This window comes from Tetrao urogallus (genome assembly GCF_951394365.1).
Source record: "Tetrao urogallus genome assembly, chromosome: 10".
NCBI lineage: Eukaryota > Metazoa > Chordata > Aves > Galliformes > Phasianidae > Tetrao > Tetrao urogallus.
Genome location: NC_136823.1, coordinates 8,734,596 through 8,756,278, shown reverse-complemented (window position 1 = coordinate 8,756,278; position 21,683 = coordinate 8,734,596). Strand labels below are relative to the sequence as shown.

The window sequence follows — 21,683 nt, the reverse complement described above, 5'->3', positions numbered from 1 at the left end:
GAGTGGCTACTGCACACTGAAACTAAATCATGGGCATGGTTTCATGCCCTTGGAAATGTTATTTTATTATCTCCAGTGGTGAGATGTGTGTTGAAATCTCAAGAGGAGATAATCTGGTCTGTTTTTGCATCAAAATTACTGGAGCAGTTCATGTCACTTGTTTTAAAACACTTCTTCGTGAAACAATAAACTTTCTCAGTAAAACAGCCATCTGAAAGTTGCAGCCAGTAACTTTCAGTTGCTCTCAGTAATTGATGGCATTTAATAAGAGCAGGTTTTCTTCCTTGGCTGACTGGCTTCATGCCATGTCCGTGAGAGGCAGGAGCGAAGACAGACCATCACACGGTGCTCTTTAGAAGGTAGACAGGAGTTCCTTTTGCTTAACACTGAAATCAACACAGACAAACCTCTAAGTTGACTATAGGCTTAAAAGCATAACAACTTGATTTGACATTTTTGCTAGAAATGGATTTTTTGGGGGTCATTTTTAGTTGAAATTCAAGCTACAGTGGAGAAAACAAAGGTGCTAATGAGAGCATAAGCAAATAGGGTTCTACAGTCTAGTATTGGATTGCCTTGCATCTGAATGTTGTTTTAAGTAGCAGTGCCCTCTGTTTTCATTCCTCTGATCACTCTAACTGCATGTTAGTGAGCCGCAGCTTTGCAGGAGTTCATGTTTACCTTCAGAAAGAGAGCCAGATGGTAGGAATCCAAACAATAAGGGTTTTCCATTCTTGTTTGTTATCAAGAACGTGGTGTGATAGCACTTGGATGATCATTTTGAGGCTGTTAGTAGCTTCTGTGTAGACTAACAGGGAGAATGCTGTTTACAAACCGCTGAGAATTCTTTCTCTGCTTTCTCGTGGCAAATATTTTTGTTTCTATCTAACCAGTAAGTGCCCAATCTTGCTAAATTGAGCGGATTTCGCAACATCTGGTTCCTGATGAGAACTTTCTTCTGTTTTGAAAACAAGATGGAATAGACTTCTATTTCCTTGAACATGAATGTTGTGAGTTTGTGCCCAGAGGGTTGATTTTTCTGGCATTCTCACCATGGGGGCCATTCAGGCATTACCTCTTGAGATTTTTTTTCCCATGGACTGGAGGATCTTATCTACACGGCTGGGTGGAGATGAGCAAACATTTCTTTTTAATGAGTTGTTCTCTTTGTCAAGGGCTCAGCGTGTATCTGTGATACAGCAGTGGGATGGTGTAATGTCTAAAAAGTTATTATATGTGTTATTGAAATTTCTTTTTCCAGCTATTATTGAAATACTATAGGAGTAATTTAGGCTGCTCATTCAAAGCCAGCCAGTGAGTAATCTTTCTAATCTTACATTTCACAATATTCATGAAGCAGTGATATTTACTTAAAGAAATACAGGACAGGGTGCCCTTCTAGTCCTGGCATTAATGCAGCTATACTGTGTCAAACAGCCAAAACACCTGTGTCCTTCTGCTGGCTGGTAGCCAGGGTCTGCTTCTATTTCAGCTGTGAGTAGAGTTCATGTATGTCAAGGGGGTGATTCTGTAGTGATGTATCTCGAATGTAATTTATTGCATTAACCTTCAGTAAAAAATGAATGAATGAATGATGTTAGCAGCTTGACATCAAGCATGTGCTTCTTCAGAAGTTGAAATATTGGATCATTAGTAATCTGATTTTTAGATCAAAATATCTAACTTAGTCATTCGATTTTTTTTTTTTTTTTTTTTTTTTTCTTCTTTATTATATCAATCTTAATCTTGACAGGAAATACAAATAAATGCAGAAATGGAGAGATGTTATGTAGTTTCTTTGACATTTTGCAGTGCTGTGCATTGATTCGTTGTACAAACAAACGTATTCTGAAGCATGGAAAAAGAGTAGGTGTGGTACAGCGCACTGGTACCTGCTTCAGTTATGCAGACTTTCATCTTTCAGTGTATACCCAGATTCACTGAGGCTGTTTTTCTTTCTTAATGCTTGTGAGACTCAGCTCATGATAGTAGGAGCAGAAGATTATGTCAGCATTCAGAAAGTCAACACTGCTACTGAAAATCCTTCATCTGCTTTTCTCCTTGGTGGATATTTTTGTTTCTCTGAAGATAGTAACTATCCAATCTTCCTTATCTAAGGGGAGAGTTGTTTCCAGTTATCTGGCGGTTGGTTGTATGGAAGCTCGAATTGCTCATGTCTGCAGAATTAATCCTTGATAAACTGAACATCAACCCAGTCATTGTGAGATGTTGCCTTTAGGGAGAAGAGTGTATCGTGTAAAATCTCCATAGGAATTTAAAATGCTAGTCAGTCAAGTTCTGCTGTATTAGATTTGTTTTTTTTTTCCTTTCAGAGAACAAAATAAATTTTACATAATATTTTTATTAAGAAGATGAATCCATGTTTTTTTTTCTTTCTTTTCTTTGCTTTTAAAATCGATGCCAAAGGTATTTGAGTTTAGTGTTAGCTGTAACTTAAAATATCTGAGAGAATCAAAGCTGTTGTTCAGAGCAATCTTGCAACTCTTGGGCATCATCAGGCGAACTGCTTGGGAATCTTTTACAGCTCATTATCACAAATATACCCCAGTATGTTAAAATAAATATGCTTCTGTAATCAGTGTTGTGTTCAGTACTTTCTGTAGGTTGAGCTAACGATAGTACAAAGAGCAGTTCTGAACGTGAGGAATGATTTGTCATTTAACTGCATTTTGGTAAAATATTCACAGCTGTTGTAACAACTTTTATTTTTGCAGTTTGAGAACAATTTTTACTTAGCAGAGTTTTTCTCTAAGTGTCTTGAGCTTTCATTTTTTTAGCTGAGTATTCATTTGGATTTGTGAAATCCACTTTTATCTCCGAGCAGAGGCAGCAGCTGAGTATTATAAACACATACTTGGATATTTGTATCTAAAAGCTGTGGTAGTCAGTGCTGTGTGTGCAGAGAGATTGCAGGATCAGACGAAGATGCAAGTTACATGAGCTTACTGTAAACTAACATAAATCCTTCATTTTATCTCATCAAGACTCAAAATAGGTAATGCTGTTTAATTTTTTTTTCTTCTTCAGTAATGCAATAACTTTACAACACTGGGTGGATATTTTTAGTCTTCAGATTCCTTTGTACTTAGCACTTATTGCAGTGATGTTACTAACCTCCAGCATAGCACAGGTTGTGCACAACGTGCAGTGATTATTCTGGGAGCCACGCTCTGCCTGCAGCTTTCAGTAAAAGCACCTTTGTCCAACTTATATTTTTATTGTGTCTATTTGTAGTATCTGTGCATGGGAACCTAAACAGCCAATCCTGCATATATTAAGGACAGAAGCATTATTTAATGAGTTAGTTCTTTTCTAACCATTGTCAACAAACGTTTGGGGTATGTGGCTGGGTTCTGTCCTGAGTTTTGTGTGGCAGGAATAGTTATGGTTCATACTCAGCTTTGGTGCTAATCTGCTCTGTGAATGTTATGGCTGATGGTCACAGGTGAGAAGAGAAGAATTGAAGTTTTACTTCAAGTTCCAAGACAGAATTGCTAGGTATATAATTACTAAACAAATAAATATAGCAATCAGTTTTTGCAAAACCATTTAAAGGAAGATCAAGCCATTTTCAGACAAGCATTTCTGATGATGCTGGATTAATGTGAATTTCAGTTTTTTTTTTTTTTTTTCCTGAATGTAAGCAGCACATGGGACAACATAAACCTTTTGTAAGCCAAATAATATTTACTTTGGTTTTGATGGAAATGCATCCTTATTTTTGAAACCGTGCTCTCCACTGAACACCAGTGGACATCCTTAACCTTGTATAATAATACTTTATCAGAATTTATGGCAGTATCTTGTTTCTATTGTATCCAAACTTCTCTAGTATATACTTTGTTTCAGGGAAGAAAACAAGACTTTGATTGATTATAATTGGCCTCCTGAACTATAGAAATTGGCTCCTATGTCCCTATAGTCTCTGTGTTTACTGCATGTTTAATTCAGTGGCTCTTTCTCTCCAGCCTTTTGCGCATCAGAGACTACAAAACAGTTTTTAGAAGCATTTTGGTTAAAGACAGAGCCATAGCTTACAGATCATTACCAGTGTCAAAAGATTCAGCAACATAAATGCTTTGTCCAGTAAGATTTCAAGCTATCCTCATTGCACAGCAGAATCCTAGAAAGCTAGCAGACACAGGAGTCAACATAGGACCTTCAATACACTTAATGATGCAGCATTCTTATTAACAACACATAAAATCTACTGGTTATCCAAAAATAGAATTCTTGCAGTTGCTTTGTGTTTAAAATATCAATTAGTAGACTTTTTATAAGACAATAGAATGTGTCTTTAATTAGCTTATACACTATTGCAATTCAGTGAAGAGTTATCCTTCCAGTAGACAGAATATTCTTCAAAGTAGGGCGCTGTCGAAAAAGAGAATATTTTACAAAGTCTGCAATTGTCCAATTGTTTTCCAGTGTAGTTCTCACTGATTGCTAGACAGCTGGGAGGACAGATCAAAATAACTTTCAGACAGTGATGGAGCAAACTGAGAGCTGCACATGAGGTCTTGGTTTTGCTAGAACCCTTTTTATTATTTGAGGTATATTTGGGAACCAGAAGTTGTGCTTTACCTGACTTTGATTTAGGGGTGTGTTCAACTGAAAGGTGCTAGCTCAGGACGCTGGCCGTGACACATGATTGCAATTAGCTGAGGTGGTTTCTAGCCATGGGAGGGATGAGACTTCTAGAACAGTCTGTTAGTAAGACGAAGAGTCCTTCTGTAGTTTCAAGGTAGGCTATATGAAATGGTTGACAGGAAATTAGAGTTGATGTTTTCACTATTCTGCCCGTGCTTAGACGTTGAATATCCCAGTGAAGTTTTCCTGGGCCAGTGTTGGGACCCAAGGGAGCAACTTTTCTGACACTCACGTACCATCCTGCATTTTGAAAGGCTTCTGTCAACCCGCATAATGATTTGCAGCCTGATTAAAGGCTCTCACAAGTACAAAACCAATTTTATTGCTTTCTTTTTATTTGAAAGTGGTTTCTTGGTATCATTTATGGGGATCATATTTTTGAATGAATTTTGGATGGAATAGAAAGTAAGGAAGTAACAGACCGGTCACATGTATGGAAGTGAAAGTTTTTAAGAAATGATTTAGGGCGGCCTATTCAGTGAGTATATGTGATAAATGAGTCTAACTCTTAAGTCTGATTTCTTCTGTTCAGGAGAGGGCTGTACATCTAGAATGAAAAAGCAGTTAGCAGAGAGTTTTGATACATCCTATAAGTATCAGGCCGTAAGTCTTGGAGGACCTGCAGTGATAGATGGCTTTTACTAGCGAAGCACACTTTTTCTTAAAACTGTTTGTTGGGTATTTCGGGCTCTTTAATAATTATAGCCTTAAATTGCTTTTAAATAAGATATAGCTTTAAATGGCTTTAAACAGAAAGAAATCTAGAAAAAGCAAACAATGCTTCTTGGAAAATTAGAGTCTGGTTCTAGTCTGAGTTCATTTGTGCCTGCTGCTGGACAAAATGGATGCAAAACACTGTTAGAATGATCAATAATCTGTGTAACTTGTTGTTGATCACATTCTTTTCTTCTCATAATGCAGTTAGAGTTCCACTGAGGATCTTGGGTTAGAAATTGAATTTCTTAATATTTTAACTTGGAAAGATGTAGTAGGAGAACTCAGTTGGACAGTCATCGTAAATCTGCGACGTATACTGCAGTGTGCTTGAAATATTGGTGGTGTTTATGGCTGGCTGGCTACTAGCGTGAAACCTGAGAATATTAACACCAAGGCTAGAGTTCCATCTCTGTTGTTGTGATTATAGTATATCATGTTATTTGCATTGTGTTAACATCTAAAAATGTCTACTGTGACCTCAGCTCTATGACGTATCGTATGTAATATGAAAATGTCCATACATGCAGTATTTTACACCAAATATTTTACATCTGAATAGAGGAGACAGAAACCTAAAACAGGGATGATTACTGCTGTCCTGACACTGCAGGACTTGGGGCACAGTGTGTTGAAGTCCCTCAGGAACTGTGAAGAGCAGAAGCTGCTCCCAGATCTTTCATGTTAGTCTAGCGCTTGAAGTGCAGAAACATCTGTCCTGTTATTGTTGGATGGAGAGAAGGTTTGACAGGCAGCCATTTAATTTGTTGTTTTTTAACCAGGTAACCTGTAATTTAAATAATTGCATGGTTTGAGTTGCAGTGTGCTCGGCACTTAAGCCTTGCCACCGAACTGTGCGTTGGTTTGGTCAGCTTCAGCAGGTCAGCCAAGCTTTGATCTGACTTCATGTGTAAAGCCTCAGCAATGTTTGCCTACCTTAGCAGAATCATTTAAGATCTTACTTCGGGATCTTAATGGGTGAAAAGCGCTCATTAAGAGTGAAGTGGATAATATGGTTACTTTTCAGAAATAATTGTACAGTGATAATTATAGGGTAGGAAGAAGGTTTTGAATGACTAAAACCTGAAGTCAGCTCCTCTAGTTGTTCGCATCACACATGGCTATGGCTAGCTTGCTTTGCATGGTGCTTGGCAAAGCCTTGCTGTTTTGGGGCTCTTTGGTGGCCACCTAGCAGAGCTGTATGTGCACAGCCTGCGTCACCTGGCGCAACTGCGGCCTCAGCAGCACACAGGGTCAGGGCTGTCTCTGCTTGTTGGAAATCAGAGTGATGCAAAGTTCTTGCCAGACATCAAGTCGGTGCGTCTCTGAAGGCTTGTAAGGCTGCCATGTCCCTTAGCTCTCCATCTAAATTGAAATGTTTGTCTGAACTGAAGAGAGAAGCCTGTCAGGAGTACAGCCAAGGAAATCTAAGGTGTCTCAGTAGCTGAATTCTGTTTTTTTTTCTCCTCTGTTGTCACTCCATTTTTGATGTAGAAAACATGACAGCTAAAAATGTAATTGGTAAATGCTTTTCCTTGTTTCATTCTGCAGGCCAAAACAACAGCAACAGAACAATTTTTCCTTGTTTCCTTCTACTAAAGGCTGGAATTTCAGAGGGGTAAGTTTGATGTTGTTTTAATACCTTTTTCCTGCTTCATCCTATTGCTGTGTGACTTAGCTGTTGAAGTATAATCTGTGAGTGCTGAAATCGTGGCAGAACAGCAGAATAAAAATCTTTCATTTTGTGACCTTCTACAGTGCTTTCTAAAAAACCCAGGTTTTGTTTATGTGATTGGTTGATGTACTAAGAAGTATTTGGGGAGACAATGTAGTGTAACCAGTTTAACAGTGTGATTTTAAAATGTGAAGTAAAATTGATTTGTTTTCGTATTTGAGAATTATTCAGCAAGACTGAAGTGACTTATACTATTTTTTAATTTTTAAATTATCTTTTTTTTTTAACTACAGTGTAGATGTTTGTAGAATTACTGGAAACTTGAATATCTCAATTTTGCAGAAGTACAGATGCTAGCAGAAATTACCTGGATTTCTTACAAGGTTGGAGAGAATAGATTTTCTTTCTGATTTGTTGGTTGGCTGAGCAAGGCCATCTGCATGCATGTGCACTCCCACAGCAGCAGAATGAAAAGATATGTGAAAAAGCAAAGCAAATGAAACTGAAAACTTCGATATATTTTTAGCAGTATCAGACAATTTTTCCATGTCTGTTTCAGGTCTGAGGTGTAGTGCTAACACAAGTCAATCGTTTTCAAGTCTCTCTGTTGAAACAGAGCCTTCTACTTGATCTATTGAAAAGCCTAAGGTGGTAGTTTTCAAATGGCAAGAGTATTTGCCACGTGTGTAAGTGCTGTAGCTTGGGATACAGTCTAGGAGTCACTGTGTGTTGCATCTGAGGAGCAGTGTTTCTGTAATCTTTAAGTCAAAATAAGGGTTTTTCTGCCTTGCAAAATTCGTTTTCTGTAATAATAAATTACCACTACCTGTAATGAGAACTGACTTGCACTGAACCTATCAAATTTCTATTCAGGAGAGCATATAAATACGCTTTCTTTGAGCTTCTTCAACAAAGCATTTAAGTAAGAAGTGGTTATTGAAATGTGTTGTTGAAAGAATAAATGACATATGTATAAGATGTACTGATCTGTGCTGGTCATGATATGATAAACGTTGCTGAAACTAGAAATATTTTTCACAGTATCTGATACTGACTTGGGTATTTTTAAGTAGAGCACCCACTATTGCTTATTTTGAAAAGGATCTTCAAACTGCTTCCTTTGTGTATAGAAATGAGGATGTGTGGGAGTTGTCTGCCTTGTTTTTTTTAAGGAGACTTATGGGACACTAACACAGACTTCTAGTTCCATAGCTTTAATATTTCATAAAATGCATTGTAATGGGCGGTTGAAGAGAATTATCCAAAATAAAGAACTGCATATGGGGAAGAAGCTGTAGCAGTTGTTCCCTGAATCTGTTCAGATGCTGAAGCTGAGGCAGCTGAGCTCTGGACCAGAGAGCTCGGTCTCTGCTGACTTCTGCAGGGTATCAGCATCAGCTTTGCTTGGATGGGTGGAAAAAGTGTGTTATGGAAAACGCAGTGAGCAGACTTCAGGTCACAAAGGTTTTGGTATGGATGGTTAGTGATAAAAGATCGTCCTTGATATCTTTTCTTAAGCAAGTATAAGATCTTGTTGGGTAAATGAGCTATGTTAATATTGACAGTGGATCAGTGCCATTCTTGAGTGAAACAAACAAAACTGCTGAGATGACTTATTCATAGCTATGCTTTTTAAAAACATCTGTGCTGTTTCTGTACTGCAGACTGTAATGCGAGATCGTTTCAACAGTCACAATAAAACAGAAGGTTATGAAGTTTTATGAGTTTACCTGTCCTCACTTTGCAGTTGGATCACTGGTTTAGCATGTCTGTATCTCATGCTGATTAAGTGGGCTTGTTAAAGCATCAGCGAGCAAACACCAACGTAAACCTCAAAGAAAGATAAGAGGGCCCAGATGCTTAACTTTTACCAAGGGGAAACTCCTCTGCGCTTCTGTCTTCCTCTCTGTGCTTAAACGTATTTATGCATTTTCCATTTTAAGGTGTTCTTTTGAATCTCATGGTTTGATTTCCTCCGTGGGAATTTCCATATCAAGATGATACCATTTATGTTTCTGCCAGTGCTGTTTAAGATAACAGTAGCAACTATTTCCAGAAGGCTAAGCAGTGTTCCATGTGACAGCAGTGAGCTGATTATGGTTTTTTTTGTTTTATTTTTTTCTTTTTCAAAGAGTCTGACATAATTCTTGTTTTGATGAGATTTAGGCTTAAAAGTACCAAGCAATGCAATCTCTGAGGTGTATAGTGCTCCTGCATATATTCATAGTGCATCTGATTAATTTGCTCTCTGAAGAGATTGCACTGTCAGGTGCCCAGCAAACAGTGTTCTAGTGGAAAGGTATTTATGGAGAGAATTGTAGTTTCAGAGAGGAAGAAACACTGAACCTGTGGAGGGAGATAGGAATATCACAAACTTGGCACAAGTGTAATTGGAAAACCAGAACACAGGACCCTAGCTGGTGGATGTGGTACTTGGAGTATAAGAGAAACAAGGCAAAGGAAGATGCTGGCTGCAGGATTGGAGAGAAAAAGAGGAGGAAGCTGAACTTTGGAAGAGAGAGAATCATGATGGAGAAAGCAGTAAAAGATGTAGTGACAGTGTGAGAGAGTAGAGAGGGATATGAAGGAAGGCTAGAGTGTGTGAAAGCAGATACACAGGTGTGGAAACAAGGAGAAACAAATGGAAAAACAGAAGCATCCTGTATTTGTGCAATCATGCACCTATAGGTGGAAGATATGAGAATTAAAGCTTCTTTTCTTCTTCGTAAGTTATGATACAGCCTTGAGTCATGTGCCTGTGTGCTGTGTTATCCATAGAAAATGCAGTCAAGCTTATTTGTACATATCTGAATTCGTGAAGCCTGAGAATTTCTCCTAAGGAGTCTCAGATTTTAACTGCTTTGTCTATCTCCCCTCCTGCTGCCTCAAAATCACTACTTCTGGTTTCACCAGCAGGATAATTTTCTAGAGTGCCTTAATTATATGAGTGATGGGCTCATGCTACTAAAAGCCTTTAAGTGATTTACTTCTTCCTAATGATCTATTTAGATGTATTTACAAGAGTGGTCTGTTGCAGCCCTGCTGATATGGCTCTTCGGGTGGCTGTGAAGGAACTGCAGTCAAAAGAAAAGCAGTTACCTGGTTAATGAGAAGTGCCAGGTTTGGAGGCATAGCTGCAGAGGATGCTGCTTTTGTCTGTGCTTATCATTGATTTTCCTCTATACTGCTCCACAAAGAGCTAGCATCACTTCCTGCATATTTTAAACAGATGTCTGAACCATTATGCTTGTTTCTCTTTTATTTCTCCTACAGTAACTTTAGTGCTAAAAATAAATCAGTAGCAAAATCTAAACCAATATTTTCTACTTGAGACATTTTGAGATGTTTGGTGTGCGGTTGTCTAAAGGCTGAAGGTTTACTGCAACTGCGCTTCTTCATATTTCCTTGTTTTCTGTTTCCTTTTTGGTTTTGCAAAAGCTTCTAACTAAACTGCAGATATGGTCATCTGGGAGGGAAGCTGATATAATTTATGAGAAGCTTGACATAAAAATGTGCTAAGCTTGCTGAAGGTCAATTTTAGGTTTGTAAGTGGTTTCCTTGCTAATTTTGTTTCAGGTATGTGTGTGGGGAGAAAAGATGTATTTCATGCCAAATGGGAAGAATTCCTCACTTTTCAGACAGTATTTGCAAAACTGTGTGTGTATTTTGTGCAGGCTGGCAGACTTCATTTGTTCCCTTCAGGGTACATGACTATGTAAGGTGCAGGTTCCTAAGAGAGAAGTTCTTTTTTTCCTGGTTTTAACTTGATGATTAATTACATAAATTACATAATCATGTACCACTGCAGAAAACACCTCTTGCTTCTGGATTCTGACTGGTTCTATTCAATTGAGTACCAGTGGATACAGACATTGCTTACACAGTAAAGTTACCCATAGCAGAGGCTGTTACGGTATCAGACAGGCCTTTAGTTGGACTTGTTGAAGAAAACTTATCAGCTAATGTCTGTAGATGAAACATGCTTCAGTACCATTATCTTGTAGTGAAGTATGAACAATATAAGACCAATTAATTTTCTAAGACATGTTATTATATGCATTAAAAAGCACGATTATGTTTTTTTCTCTTTTTTTAATGCACTTGCATTTTGCAGACACAATTTCAATAGTTTCATCCTTGGAGCAAGAAAAGTGTTTCTTGTGTATAATGCCATTGTGCAGAAGGAGGGGGCTGCTCTGCCAGGGGCAGTGCTGTTGGTATCCCTGCTCCTTGTGCCTGCTCTCACTGTGTGCTTGTGTATTTCCCTCTGTGGACAGTCCTCTGATTTTTTCCTAACATTTTGCAGCTTGCTAAGGAAATAGTAGGTGGATTCTTGATCTCTGATCCATTTTGCCTCTCTTCAAAAAGAAAATTCCCCATTTCTTTTTCTTCTTTCTAAGAGATGACGTATACTTGTGTTCTGCTTGCTCCTATTAGATCCCTCCCCCTTTCTTCTTTCAGTGGGACTGCAAACTCCACTTCAGAGTTTAATTGCTTTAGCACTTCCCCTCCTTTAGTCTTAGTTCAGGATTTCTTTTATCCTGATTTTGTGGAGGGACTGTTGTGCTTCTGTCAGTGTTCAGGCCAGAATGCCCCTGATATCTGGTATTAGCAGTGGTAAGAAGCAATTCTGTAAGTCTTTCTGCATTAGTATCTTAGAAGACAGATACTGTAAACATCACGCCTGCATTACAGGTTCAGTAGAAGTAGATTTCCTCTTGTAGTCTTGCAGTTCATTCTTTGTAGATTTGCAGGGGTGGGGAAACTTTAAACTCTTCACAGCAGCAACATTGGAGACAATAAGAGCATTAGAAATCTCTATCCATGATGCACTATTTGTAGTTCAGGAGACTAGAGCTCATAAATTGTCAAAGCATACACCTTGGATGCTGGGTTTTTTTTTTTTTTTACTATTAAGAGAGCTGGCTTTGATGTCTTCCCAGTTTAACCTATGGGCGGAGCTTTAAATATTTTAGTTTATTATTGGTTTTGTTTTTGAGCAAACCATTGGAGCTGTTGTTGATTAGTCACAAGGCTAATTTTTCTTGGAACAGCAAGATTTATGTTGGCAAAAAAATAGAGATGCTATCAGAAATTCATTGTGTGGCTTTTGCGTAACTGGATCATAGTCATGTCAGAAAATCAGAATGTTTTATTCCAGCAAAACATGATTTGTAAGTGAGTTCTTAGACCTGTGATAAATGGCTGCATCCTTTTGAAGGACCAGTGGGATATGTATGTGACAAGGTTCTTCTCATACAGCAGTGCTGCAGAAATCTTGTGTTGAGTAGACTCATAGGCTTTTTACATCTGCAAGACATCATTTGCATTGTAGAAGGTATGCATTACATTTATTATATCTTGGATTCATTCAAATTAATATCGTCAGTTTATAAATAATATATCTCTTTTCTCAAGTTTTGTTATATTTTCATGTTATATTTTCACAGAATAGATATTTTCTGGAAATATTCTGTATGCAGCCACTTTATTAACACTGTGGGACTTTGTTTTATGGATCTCTCAAAGTGTTTTGTAACAAGTTTATTTTTGTTCTGGGTGTGATTTGTTATTTATAGTAGAAGTATTTTGCGTGTGCTATAAACCTGTTATACCAACTCTGTTGCACATACAAACAGTACTGAGCTAGAAGCCATGTGTGATAAAGCAGAAAGGTCCAGTTGTCGTTCTCCTAGGCCTAGTTTGATGTTCTGTTATATAGCAGATTTCCTGCCTTTAATCATAGTTTGGGTGTTACCTTGTACTCCTGCTGTCATTTACTGTTCTTTTCTTTGTTCAACAGCAGATGAACTTGACCTGTGCTCAATTTAACCCACACCAAACTCTGCCCACTTCTTTGTATTTGTTTCTCCCCACCCCAGCAGTGACTGCTCTTTGAGAACATGTGATGTGAAATCAGTATTTCCTATAACTGTATTTCAGAAACTTTCATTGTAATGGTTAGCAGTGTGGTGCTGTTTTCCATCTGAACTTCATAGCATTTTGTTTGAGAAAACAGCTTTTTAGAAACAAATTTGAAATATAAGTCGGCGTTTTAATTGTTACATTGTTTCAGAGTAGCAATTTTAATTTAAAATAAATATTGGGCAGAATGGCTGTGCTAATGATGATGCATCCAGTAGAACTTGATGCCATAGCAACCTGTTTGTTCTTTTAACCAAATCGTTGTGAAGGTCTGTTGTTCAGTTTCCCAGTGCTCTTAGGTGTAAAAATGGTCAGTGATCAATATGAATTTGTTGTAAAAACTTCCGGTTTGTCAGCGCTTAGATTAGTTTTAAAGTAAATAAATGGGATATGCGTTTGTAAATGGTTGAAAACTCACTATCTACTGAAACAGCTGGGAAGTCCTCAGTGCTGCAGTAGAGGTTTCCTTCAGTTCTCTGGCTCTCCATCAGGTTCCACAGGTTGTGATCTACATTGTCAAGTTGTATCTATGGCAGAAATCTATTCAAAGTCCTGTAAGGAGTGAAGGAGAAGGGAATCCTAGGAAGAACTGAAAGAGCTTGTAAGAACTTGGGAGCTGATGGTGGGGAAGGAAGTGGAGTTCCTTCTGTTGTTTTCAACAGAAAGAAAGAAGCGTTCTGGAATGGATGAAGCATTCTGAGTGGGTTTTTTGGTACCCACTTCACCAGTTTGTTCTTCCTAACTACTGAAGTGTTTCAACAGCCAGGTTTGCTGTAAGACATCTCAATCTTAGAATGAGTCCTAGTTATGTATAAAATAAACATGAGCACAAGATTCTTACTGAAAGCTAATGCTATTTTCTGTGTCCAGTAAGCACAGAGCAGTTCATAAATAAAGCTGTCTTTAAAATCTGGCACATGCCTAGTAAGAGCAACGTGATGGTGGTCTTTTAATATCTTGCTAAATTTATTCAAGGCCTATAAGCACTGCTTATAACACGAACCTAATGTGATTTGAGATAAGATTTCAAAACTCTTAAAATGCGCATTTATAAACATTGATTACATTGCCTTTGATTAAAAAAGTATACAATGGTGCAGTCACTCTAGATGGTGATTAATTGTAAAATTTTTTTGAGAGTAACTTTAGCATCCCTTAGTCACATAACAGATAGAAAACAGCTTCAACCTGTGCCAACAGCCTTTGGAAAGCTTTTGACTTTTCCAAATACTGTTCCTAGTTTTCAGTGATTAACAACCTTAAATATTCTCACAAATGTGCTCTAAGTTTCAGCTGTGTCTTCATCCAAAGCAGACTGATAGCCTTGTGAAACAGTCATGAAATGAGGGCAGTTATTGGACCCATTCTAGGAAGGTTAGTTTGCACAACGCGACTGAAAGAAGATGAGAGACCTTTCATATTTATGATAAAGAAATATGAATAAAATCATTTTTTTGGGGGCTGCCTCCACAGAAATTTTTAGGTCTCAAGAGTCTTGGGGAATGCTCTGTTTTGTAGGAGTGAGCACCAACTGCCGACGCAAAACTTTTGGGTCACAGTTCTGAACTTCAGCATCTATCATTTAATCCTATGTTCTGGATCTTGCCCAGAGCTTTTTCAAAGTATTTATTTTTCAAACCTGGGTGAGGGATTACCAAATTCCGATGGCAAAGGATTAGGGTTTCCTGTGATGGGGTGAGTTTTTCACTTGTAGAGAACTCCCACAGATAAAATCAGACGTTGCACTTCCTTGACATGTCCTCAAATGAAAAATTTGGGCCTTCCGCCAGCCTCATCTTTGGGCTTGAATTCTGGGCTGATTCTATAACAGTCTTTGCTGAGCTATTGTCCTTGTGCCTCTGTTAATTTAAGTGCTGTTTAGCAGTACTCTTAACTTCTGGAACACTGAATTTTTCTGTGAACTAGATGTTCAAAAGCTTCACCTAGTATATACCAGATGTTTATTTTCTGACGGAGGCATCTATATTTAGAAATAGTTATGCTCTTTTGAGTTAAAGGCCGTTGCAATTATCTGAGAACTGAGCATGTAGGAGGCAGACTGTGTTTCAGTTATTGAATCCCAAAGCTCCCCCAAGCACTTACCTACTACTTGAAACACATCAGTGTTGCGTTTACCTTTGCCATACCACTGCCATTCTCTTCACATTGGTTAGCAATTTTTAAAGCACTTTTATTTTCAAAAATATTATTCAGAGCAGTCTTGGGGAAAAAAAAAACAAGCAAAGCAGAGAGAGACGTGCCGATATGTGTCACTCAGCTGATGATAGTACTTGTATGCTGCATGACAGGAAGCGAGACAAAGCTATGTGGCCGCGTGGGGAGGAGTTCCTGCTGAAAGCTGAACGAGAAACATAGGGGCTTCTTTGCAGCAAAGAGTTTTCACTGCCACACTGAAGATTAGGAAGCCTCCTAAATCTGAGTACGATACAAAGTACCTCATGGTGTGGTGTTGTTTTTTTGTGCATTATCAGGTAAGTGTGCACTCAGGATAGCGCCACTTTTTATTGTTTGCTTGCATGGCATTGTAGTAAGTTGAAATTGCACAGATAATGCTTCCAAGTGTGGCAGGGTTTAAAACTGTGTCAATGAAAAAATAGTGCTTAGTGGGAATGTTTCCTTCTGTAAGAATGAGATTTCTAAAAAATGTATGTAAATATACTCTGCTATTCCTGGTGGGATAGATGATGGTTTGGTTTTCTGTATGTGTTGGAATTTTATTGTTGTGGGACCATAGGGGTTGATGTGGTTTTTTTTGTTTGGTTTGTTGGTTGGGTTTTTTGTTTTTTTTGTTTTTTTTTTTTTTTTTGCTTTTCGTTAGTCTGTATTACCATAAATATGTAAATTTATCTCTGCTGGCATAAAACCAATCGTTTTTTCTGATGCTAGAATTCAAATGGGAACATTTAAAACTATATGGACAAGTTTATGAATTGCCAAAGTGAAAGCTGTTAACAGATCTTGTGTAATAGTATATTTGCAGAGCATAATTACTGTGCTGTGCTTGCATGTGTGTGAAGTATCACCTGGAAAACTGTCTGTGCTTTTAGACTTTGCGTCTTGGAAAGCGGCAAGACTGATCATAAATACAGGAAATGATTAGCATTTAATTCTTGATTATTCTAAGTGACTTGTGTGGGATTTTAATTTTGGCCTATTGGTTACAAATAAGAGTAGTGCATCAGCATCATAACTAGATGTCTAACTTTGCAGATCTAATCCTAGCCTGCAACTGGCTGCAGAGCCTTTTAGTTGAGAAGCAAAGTTGTTTCAAAACGTTTGTGCAATAAAATTCACTTTGAAGTTCTTAAAAATAAAGGTGATAAAAGTGAGGATCTGGAATGTGAGGCAAGGCTCTGTTCAGTGGCCTGCATGCTCTTGTGTTTGCTGCAGAGAATGTGGCTCAAATATACTGAAGATTAAAACTAAATTCTTAATTGGATATATTGTGTTTTATGTTCCCTTCAACAGAATTTTCAGCATCAAGAGAGATGGTTTATGACAAATTTACTGCTCTGAATGTTTTTAAGATCATATGTGGAATGCTTTATGTGGTTCTGACTTAAACTGTGTTTATGAGAGGTATATCAAAATTGCAGCAGGCTGAGGAAGTTTATCAAGACAGTCTGAGAAATAGAGTCATTCAGCTTGTGAAACTCGCTTTAATAAATGTTATGCATTTGATTTCTTAGTGTTTATTAAATAGATCAAGAGTGAGGCTGCTGATTATTAACCGCTGTGCTGTACAATTGATTTAGTCTTTTTGGATGTATTTAATATTCATATTTGCTGTGGGTATGTATTTTGGTTGTTGATTACTCAACAATGTATAGCAAAAGAAATCTAATAAATGTTATGGCTGTTGTGGAATGCCAGGAAGGATGCATGTCTGTCAGTGATGTAAGATCACGTGGATTCGCTGGTGTATTAAGGAGCTCATGTTGAAAGCTTTCAAGTTGGGTGCATATTTTGATTCCTTTGCTATCTGTATCTTCCACAATCATTGCAAACATCAGCCCTTTGTCAATTTTGATTGAAACTGGATAAGAAAACACTTTAAAAGAAAAATAACTCTAGAATCAGGAGTCGTGGGGATATCCACCAATTTTACATGAGTCTTGTTTCCTGAGGAATTGAGCAGAAGTGTATTTGTGCTTGGGTTCAATATAAGTGAAAGACAGAAGTAAGAAATAACAGCATGTGATTTTAGTCAAAGGTTGATGCTTTTATCCATGCTGAAAAATCCATTTTCGGTGCAGCCATTTTTTCCCATCTGTGATGCTGAGGAACAGCACTTGAGGCACTTGGATCCAGCACCATAGAGGAACCTGTCTGTGGCTTGAATGGCAGAGCAGCATAATGATGCTGAATGCAAGAGGCTGAGGGAAGGCAAACCAACAAAGAGTGTAAGAGTAGTAAAGGATGACTGCAATTTATGCAAATGTAAGTCATTAAAAGTCACATGGAGACATACCTTATGGAAATTTTCCTTCTGCTGTATGTGGTTCTGGTGCTGTGTACAGAAACAGCAAAGTGAGTTCTTTTTTGCAATGAAAAGCTCCTTAAGACTCTTGAAGTTCTTAAAAGAGAAAAACTAAGAAAAAAAAATCACTAGAACAAATCTGTTTTTCAAGTGAGAAAGTTTCATTGTGATTTTCATTCCATGAACAAAAGCCACACACAGGTGATGCAGGTTTGGAAGCAGAAGTAGTGGCTGACAGCTGTGTTTGTGTTCAGCTGAAACCAGGGAAGTTCAGTGCTGCCCAGACAGGGGAGGTCTCAGGCCTTCAGGAGCACAATGACTGAAGGGTAAAGACTCCACTTTTGTTTTATTCTTGATTTTACTTCTGGGTCTATAATAAACTCAGTGTAAACTTAGAAGGTGAGGAAGCTCATTCTCATCAGGTCAGTGTGATGGAGATGCAGGCACTGTTTGTGCACCGACTTCTTTTGTCAGTCAGGACACAATGCCTCTGAATTTTTGTTTCTACACAGGCAAATTTAGAATGCCTGGATATTGGTTGTAATTGTTAGTTAAAAGTATAATGGATGTAGCAGTCTTCAAGTCTGTCTTGAAGTTCTGACTCAGTAAAGGTCATGTAATTATGATTGCTGATGACTCATGTAGTGAGGAATTCTCTAGGAGAAAGAAATAAAAATATATTTAATTTATTTATCTGAATTTGGTTCACTTTGTAGCACACTGAGGAAATTTCAGCATGTTCAGCTCTCTGCTAGATTCTGCTGTCTGATGCTCTCCCTGTCTTCTGAAAAGGGGAAGGAAGAAGGTTTAAATTAAGATAGAATAACTATCAGTCCTCAAACAAAGCTCTGCTGATCCTTGTCCCTACAGCATCCCGTACATGCACACCCATTTCCTGTTGTTTGTGTTAAACACACTGAATGTAATTTTGATTTCATTGTTCACTTTGGTGTTCATTTCATATTGCATGGAGTGGAAAATCTTGAATCCATTGTGACAGTGCTGTAGAAATAAAACTTTAATTTTTGCTCAGAGAGAGATGAAAAGGAGCTGCTATTTTGCCAGGCTAGCTTCCCGAGGTTCAGTGATTGTCTTAGGAATTTTCTGCTGTGCTGTAACAGAATTAAGGTCTGTCATTTTTGTTGTGTTTTTGCTTGGGACACCAAGAACTAACAAGTTGTGTTACTGCTTCTGATACTCACACAGCCCACCAGCCGAATGTGTTCAGGGTGGGACATGGCACCCACAAACCTGTGGGCAATGAGGTCATCTCCTTCAGTAGCTTTTTCAGTAGCTAAGCTTTTGCTTAGGTTTTTGTATCATGAAAAAGAAATCTACGTCTCATATTCAAAACAGTAGAGGGCAGTGGAAATATAATACAACTTATTTCCATATATAAAGATTTCAAGGAATTTTTGGCTCTCTTTGAAGTTTAAGCAAGATCTTTTGGAAAGGTAATATAAAACACTGATACTGGGATGTAGGGTGGATAGTGCTTCTCCTTAAAGTTTTGTGTTAGAAATCAGTACTCTGAAGTTACAGCCCAAGAAGGCATGCGTGGTGTGTTGTTCAGCTGGAAGGAAGGCAGTGGAGGGCTTTCCATGCCTCCAGGCTGTTGGGGTTCTCAGCGTGTGGCCAAGGACATCAGCTGGTGCTGCTGTGCAGGTGAGCAGTAGGCTGAGGTAAGGTAAAAAGAGACGGTCTTGAAAGGTGATGAATTAATTTCTCGTGAAGCTTAAGCTATGAATGAACGAATGAATTAGCAGTGTTGTGAAATTGGAATGGGTTAGCTCTGAATGAGATTTATCAGGAAGACTGTATTCAACAACAAATCCCTAGGAGTCTAGCTGCTTGTTGCACAGATGTTCATGTGGTTAATATGACATGGTTTCCCATTATACAGACTTGTTCTTGTTTCAAGAACCTTACATTGCACCATGTCATTTTCTTTTTAAAGCATCTGTGCCTTTATTTCATCTTAGTAACTTGAATGTCAGTACAATAGTAATGTGATAGCATGGAAAACAATCCTTTGTGGGGGTTATTCTTGTTCCAGTATCATGAACGTTCTGGCTTTAAGCTGGGTAAGGTGACACGGCTACTGCCTCTTGTAGTCAACTTCTAGAGTCTGCCATGTGAGGTTATATCCCACCACCTGTGGCAGGAAATGTTAAATTAGGCATTATTCAGCTAGCCTCAAGATAGAAGGTCACTCATATTTTGCCTTGTAATTTTATACTCAATGTAAGCTGGATTCAAGGCACACGTTGTTAACTGCAGTGAGAAAAAGGTTGAAATGTTTAGTCAGAATCTCCTTTTGTGTTACAATGACAAAAATGTTCGTCTGGAATATTTATTTACTTATTTATAAGCTTTGTCATTTGTCTTCTTCCTAGTGCATGTATCTCTTCAGTCCATGCTGTCCTAAGAAAAAAATTATAAAAACTGGTGACTGTCACAACCATGGATGATTGTAAACAATGTGACACAAACAACTTGGGATGCTTTGTGTGCATGGCAATGAAAAAAATTAGAAAATCAGTCCATCTCTGCTGTGCTATGCATGGGCCAGTACAGGTGATGTACTGAGTGAAGATTCACGTTGTCGTTTTTGGCTTAACACAGCACTGTGCGATGATATAAACTGGCATGATAAATCTAATATCGTGTGATACGATGTGATTAGAATTATTTTGCCCAAATGGCAAATAAATATGTCAGTGTGTAAAACAGATGTTCAAGCTCATTGAGGGACCTGCTTACTTAAGTCCTGTCAGGAAGTTCTGCTTGTTCCTTAACACGGCACTTAGCTGATTTCTGTTTTTGGGCTATAAATTAATTTGTGACCTTCAGCTTTGCAGGGAAGCTTTATTCTGCCCTAAATGTGTGCAATACATACAGCACTTATTCACAGATTCCTTCTGGGCTCAGTGTAAAGCTATTTCTTTGTGCTTATATACTTCTAGCATCTTTTGTGAAAGGAATGTACACCAAATTATTGAGATAAAGTGATATGACCTTAAATATATGATGGAGAGTAATATTTAAGGGCTTATTTTCTGGCGCATGAGAGATAAAGAGGTCAGCTGCCTTGCACTGTGGCAACTGAGCCTGTAGTTGTAACTCCTTTGGGTAAAAGATGCTCACAGGGAGCAGGGATTAATTTAATGAGCAATATCGAGTGCAGACTTTGCTTCTAATCCACTTATTATGGGCAAAGAACTGTATCTGGTAGCTCAATTACTGGAATAAGTTTTGCCATGTTGGCTTTTTCCCTCACCTTATATGGTGACAACCCTTGAAATTCTTAGAAAATTAAAGCATTAACAGTGGTTGATGCTATTTGTCAATTTCTGTATGAAATGACTTGGCTAACAGTGTCCTTGGGACAAACTTTCAGACAAGAAATTTTGCTTTTGTTTGTTTGGTTTGTTACTTTTCAGAAAGTAGAAGTGCTGAAATGCAGCAGGGAAAGTGATCTTTTAGGATCAAGGCCAAGCAACCTTCACCGACCTGTCCTGGCTCACCCAGGGTCGCTGTTTTCCTTACAGCTCTGCTTTCATCTCTCTTAGTCTGTACATCACAGCTGATACAAGTTTGTTTCTGCTGAGCAAACTGACCTTTAGTTATATAACTTGTGGGGTGTAAGTCAGTATTCATGTACTAACTGTTTTATGCTGTGCTTTTTTTCAGCAGCCTTGCCTTGGACTCTTATCCTCTGTAGATGCTACTTTGTGAACTATAGCTCCATGTTTTGAACCCATATACTCTGTTTAAATGCACTGGTCCAAAGCTTACTACATAGTTGCTATTGGGTAACTTCACTGCTACAGCCACAGGATGCTCTTTCCTCTGTGTTTCCTCTAATCCTGCAGTCTTCCTGGGGTGCCTGTGCCTTTCTTAGTTGGCATTACTTTTCAACAGGGCTCTGTTGCATTGGAGCTGCCACACACTTTGTTGAGCTGAAGCTGTGTGGCTGCCAGTGAGTGAGCCTGTAAGTCAGTTATTTAACAAAGAAACTGTACTTGTGTCTTGTTCCTCTTCATTAACAGTGGAATTACATCTGTTCCATTACAGGAGACAGCATACATAGGATTTACATTAAAAAAAGAAAACAACTTAATGGTTTTTGTTGGCTATACTGTGTTAGGAACACATACTGAAGCATCTCAGTGATGATGAACAGAATCTTCTGAT

General features: G+C 38.2%; 1 protein-coding gene across 2 annotated transcripts in view; it reads left to right on the top strand.

The window, feature by feature from the left end:
- The window catches only part of ARHGEF3 (Rho guanine nucleotide exchange factor 3), a gene marked incomplete at both ends in the record, with an annotated part of 113,313 nt that overhangs the window by 31,140 nt on the left and 60,490 nt on the right, over positions 1-21,683 (top strand). For both annotated transcript variants that reach the window (XM_079540285.1, XM_079540284.1), the window contains one exon: positions 6,937-7,003. In XM_079540285.1, coding sequence (XP_079396411.1) covers positions 6,937-7,003 — 67 coding nt within the window. The remainder of the gene's footprint in view (positions 1-6,936; positions 7,004-21,683) is intronic.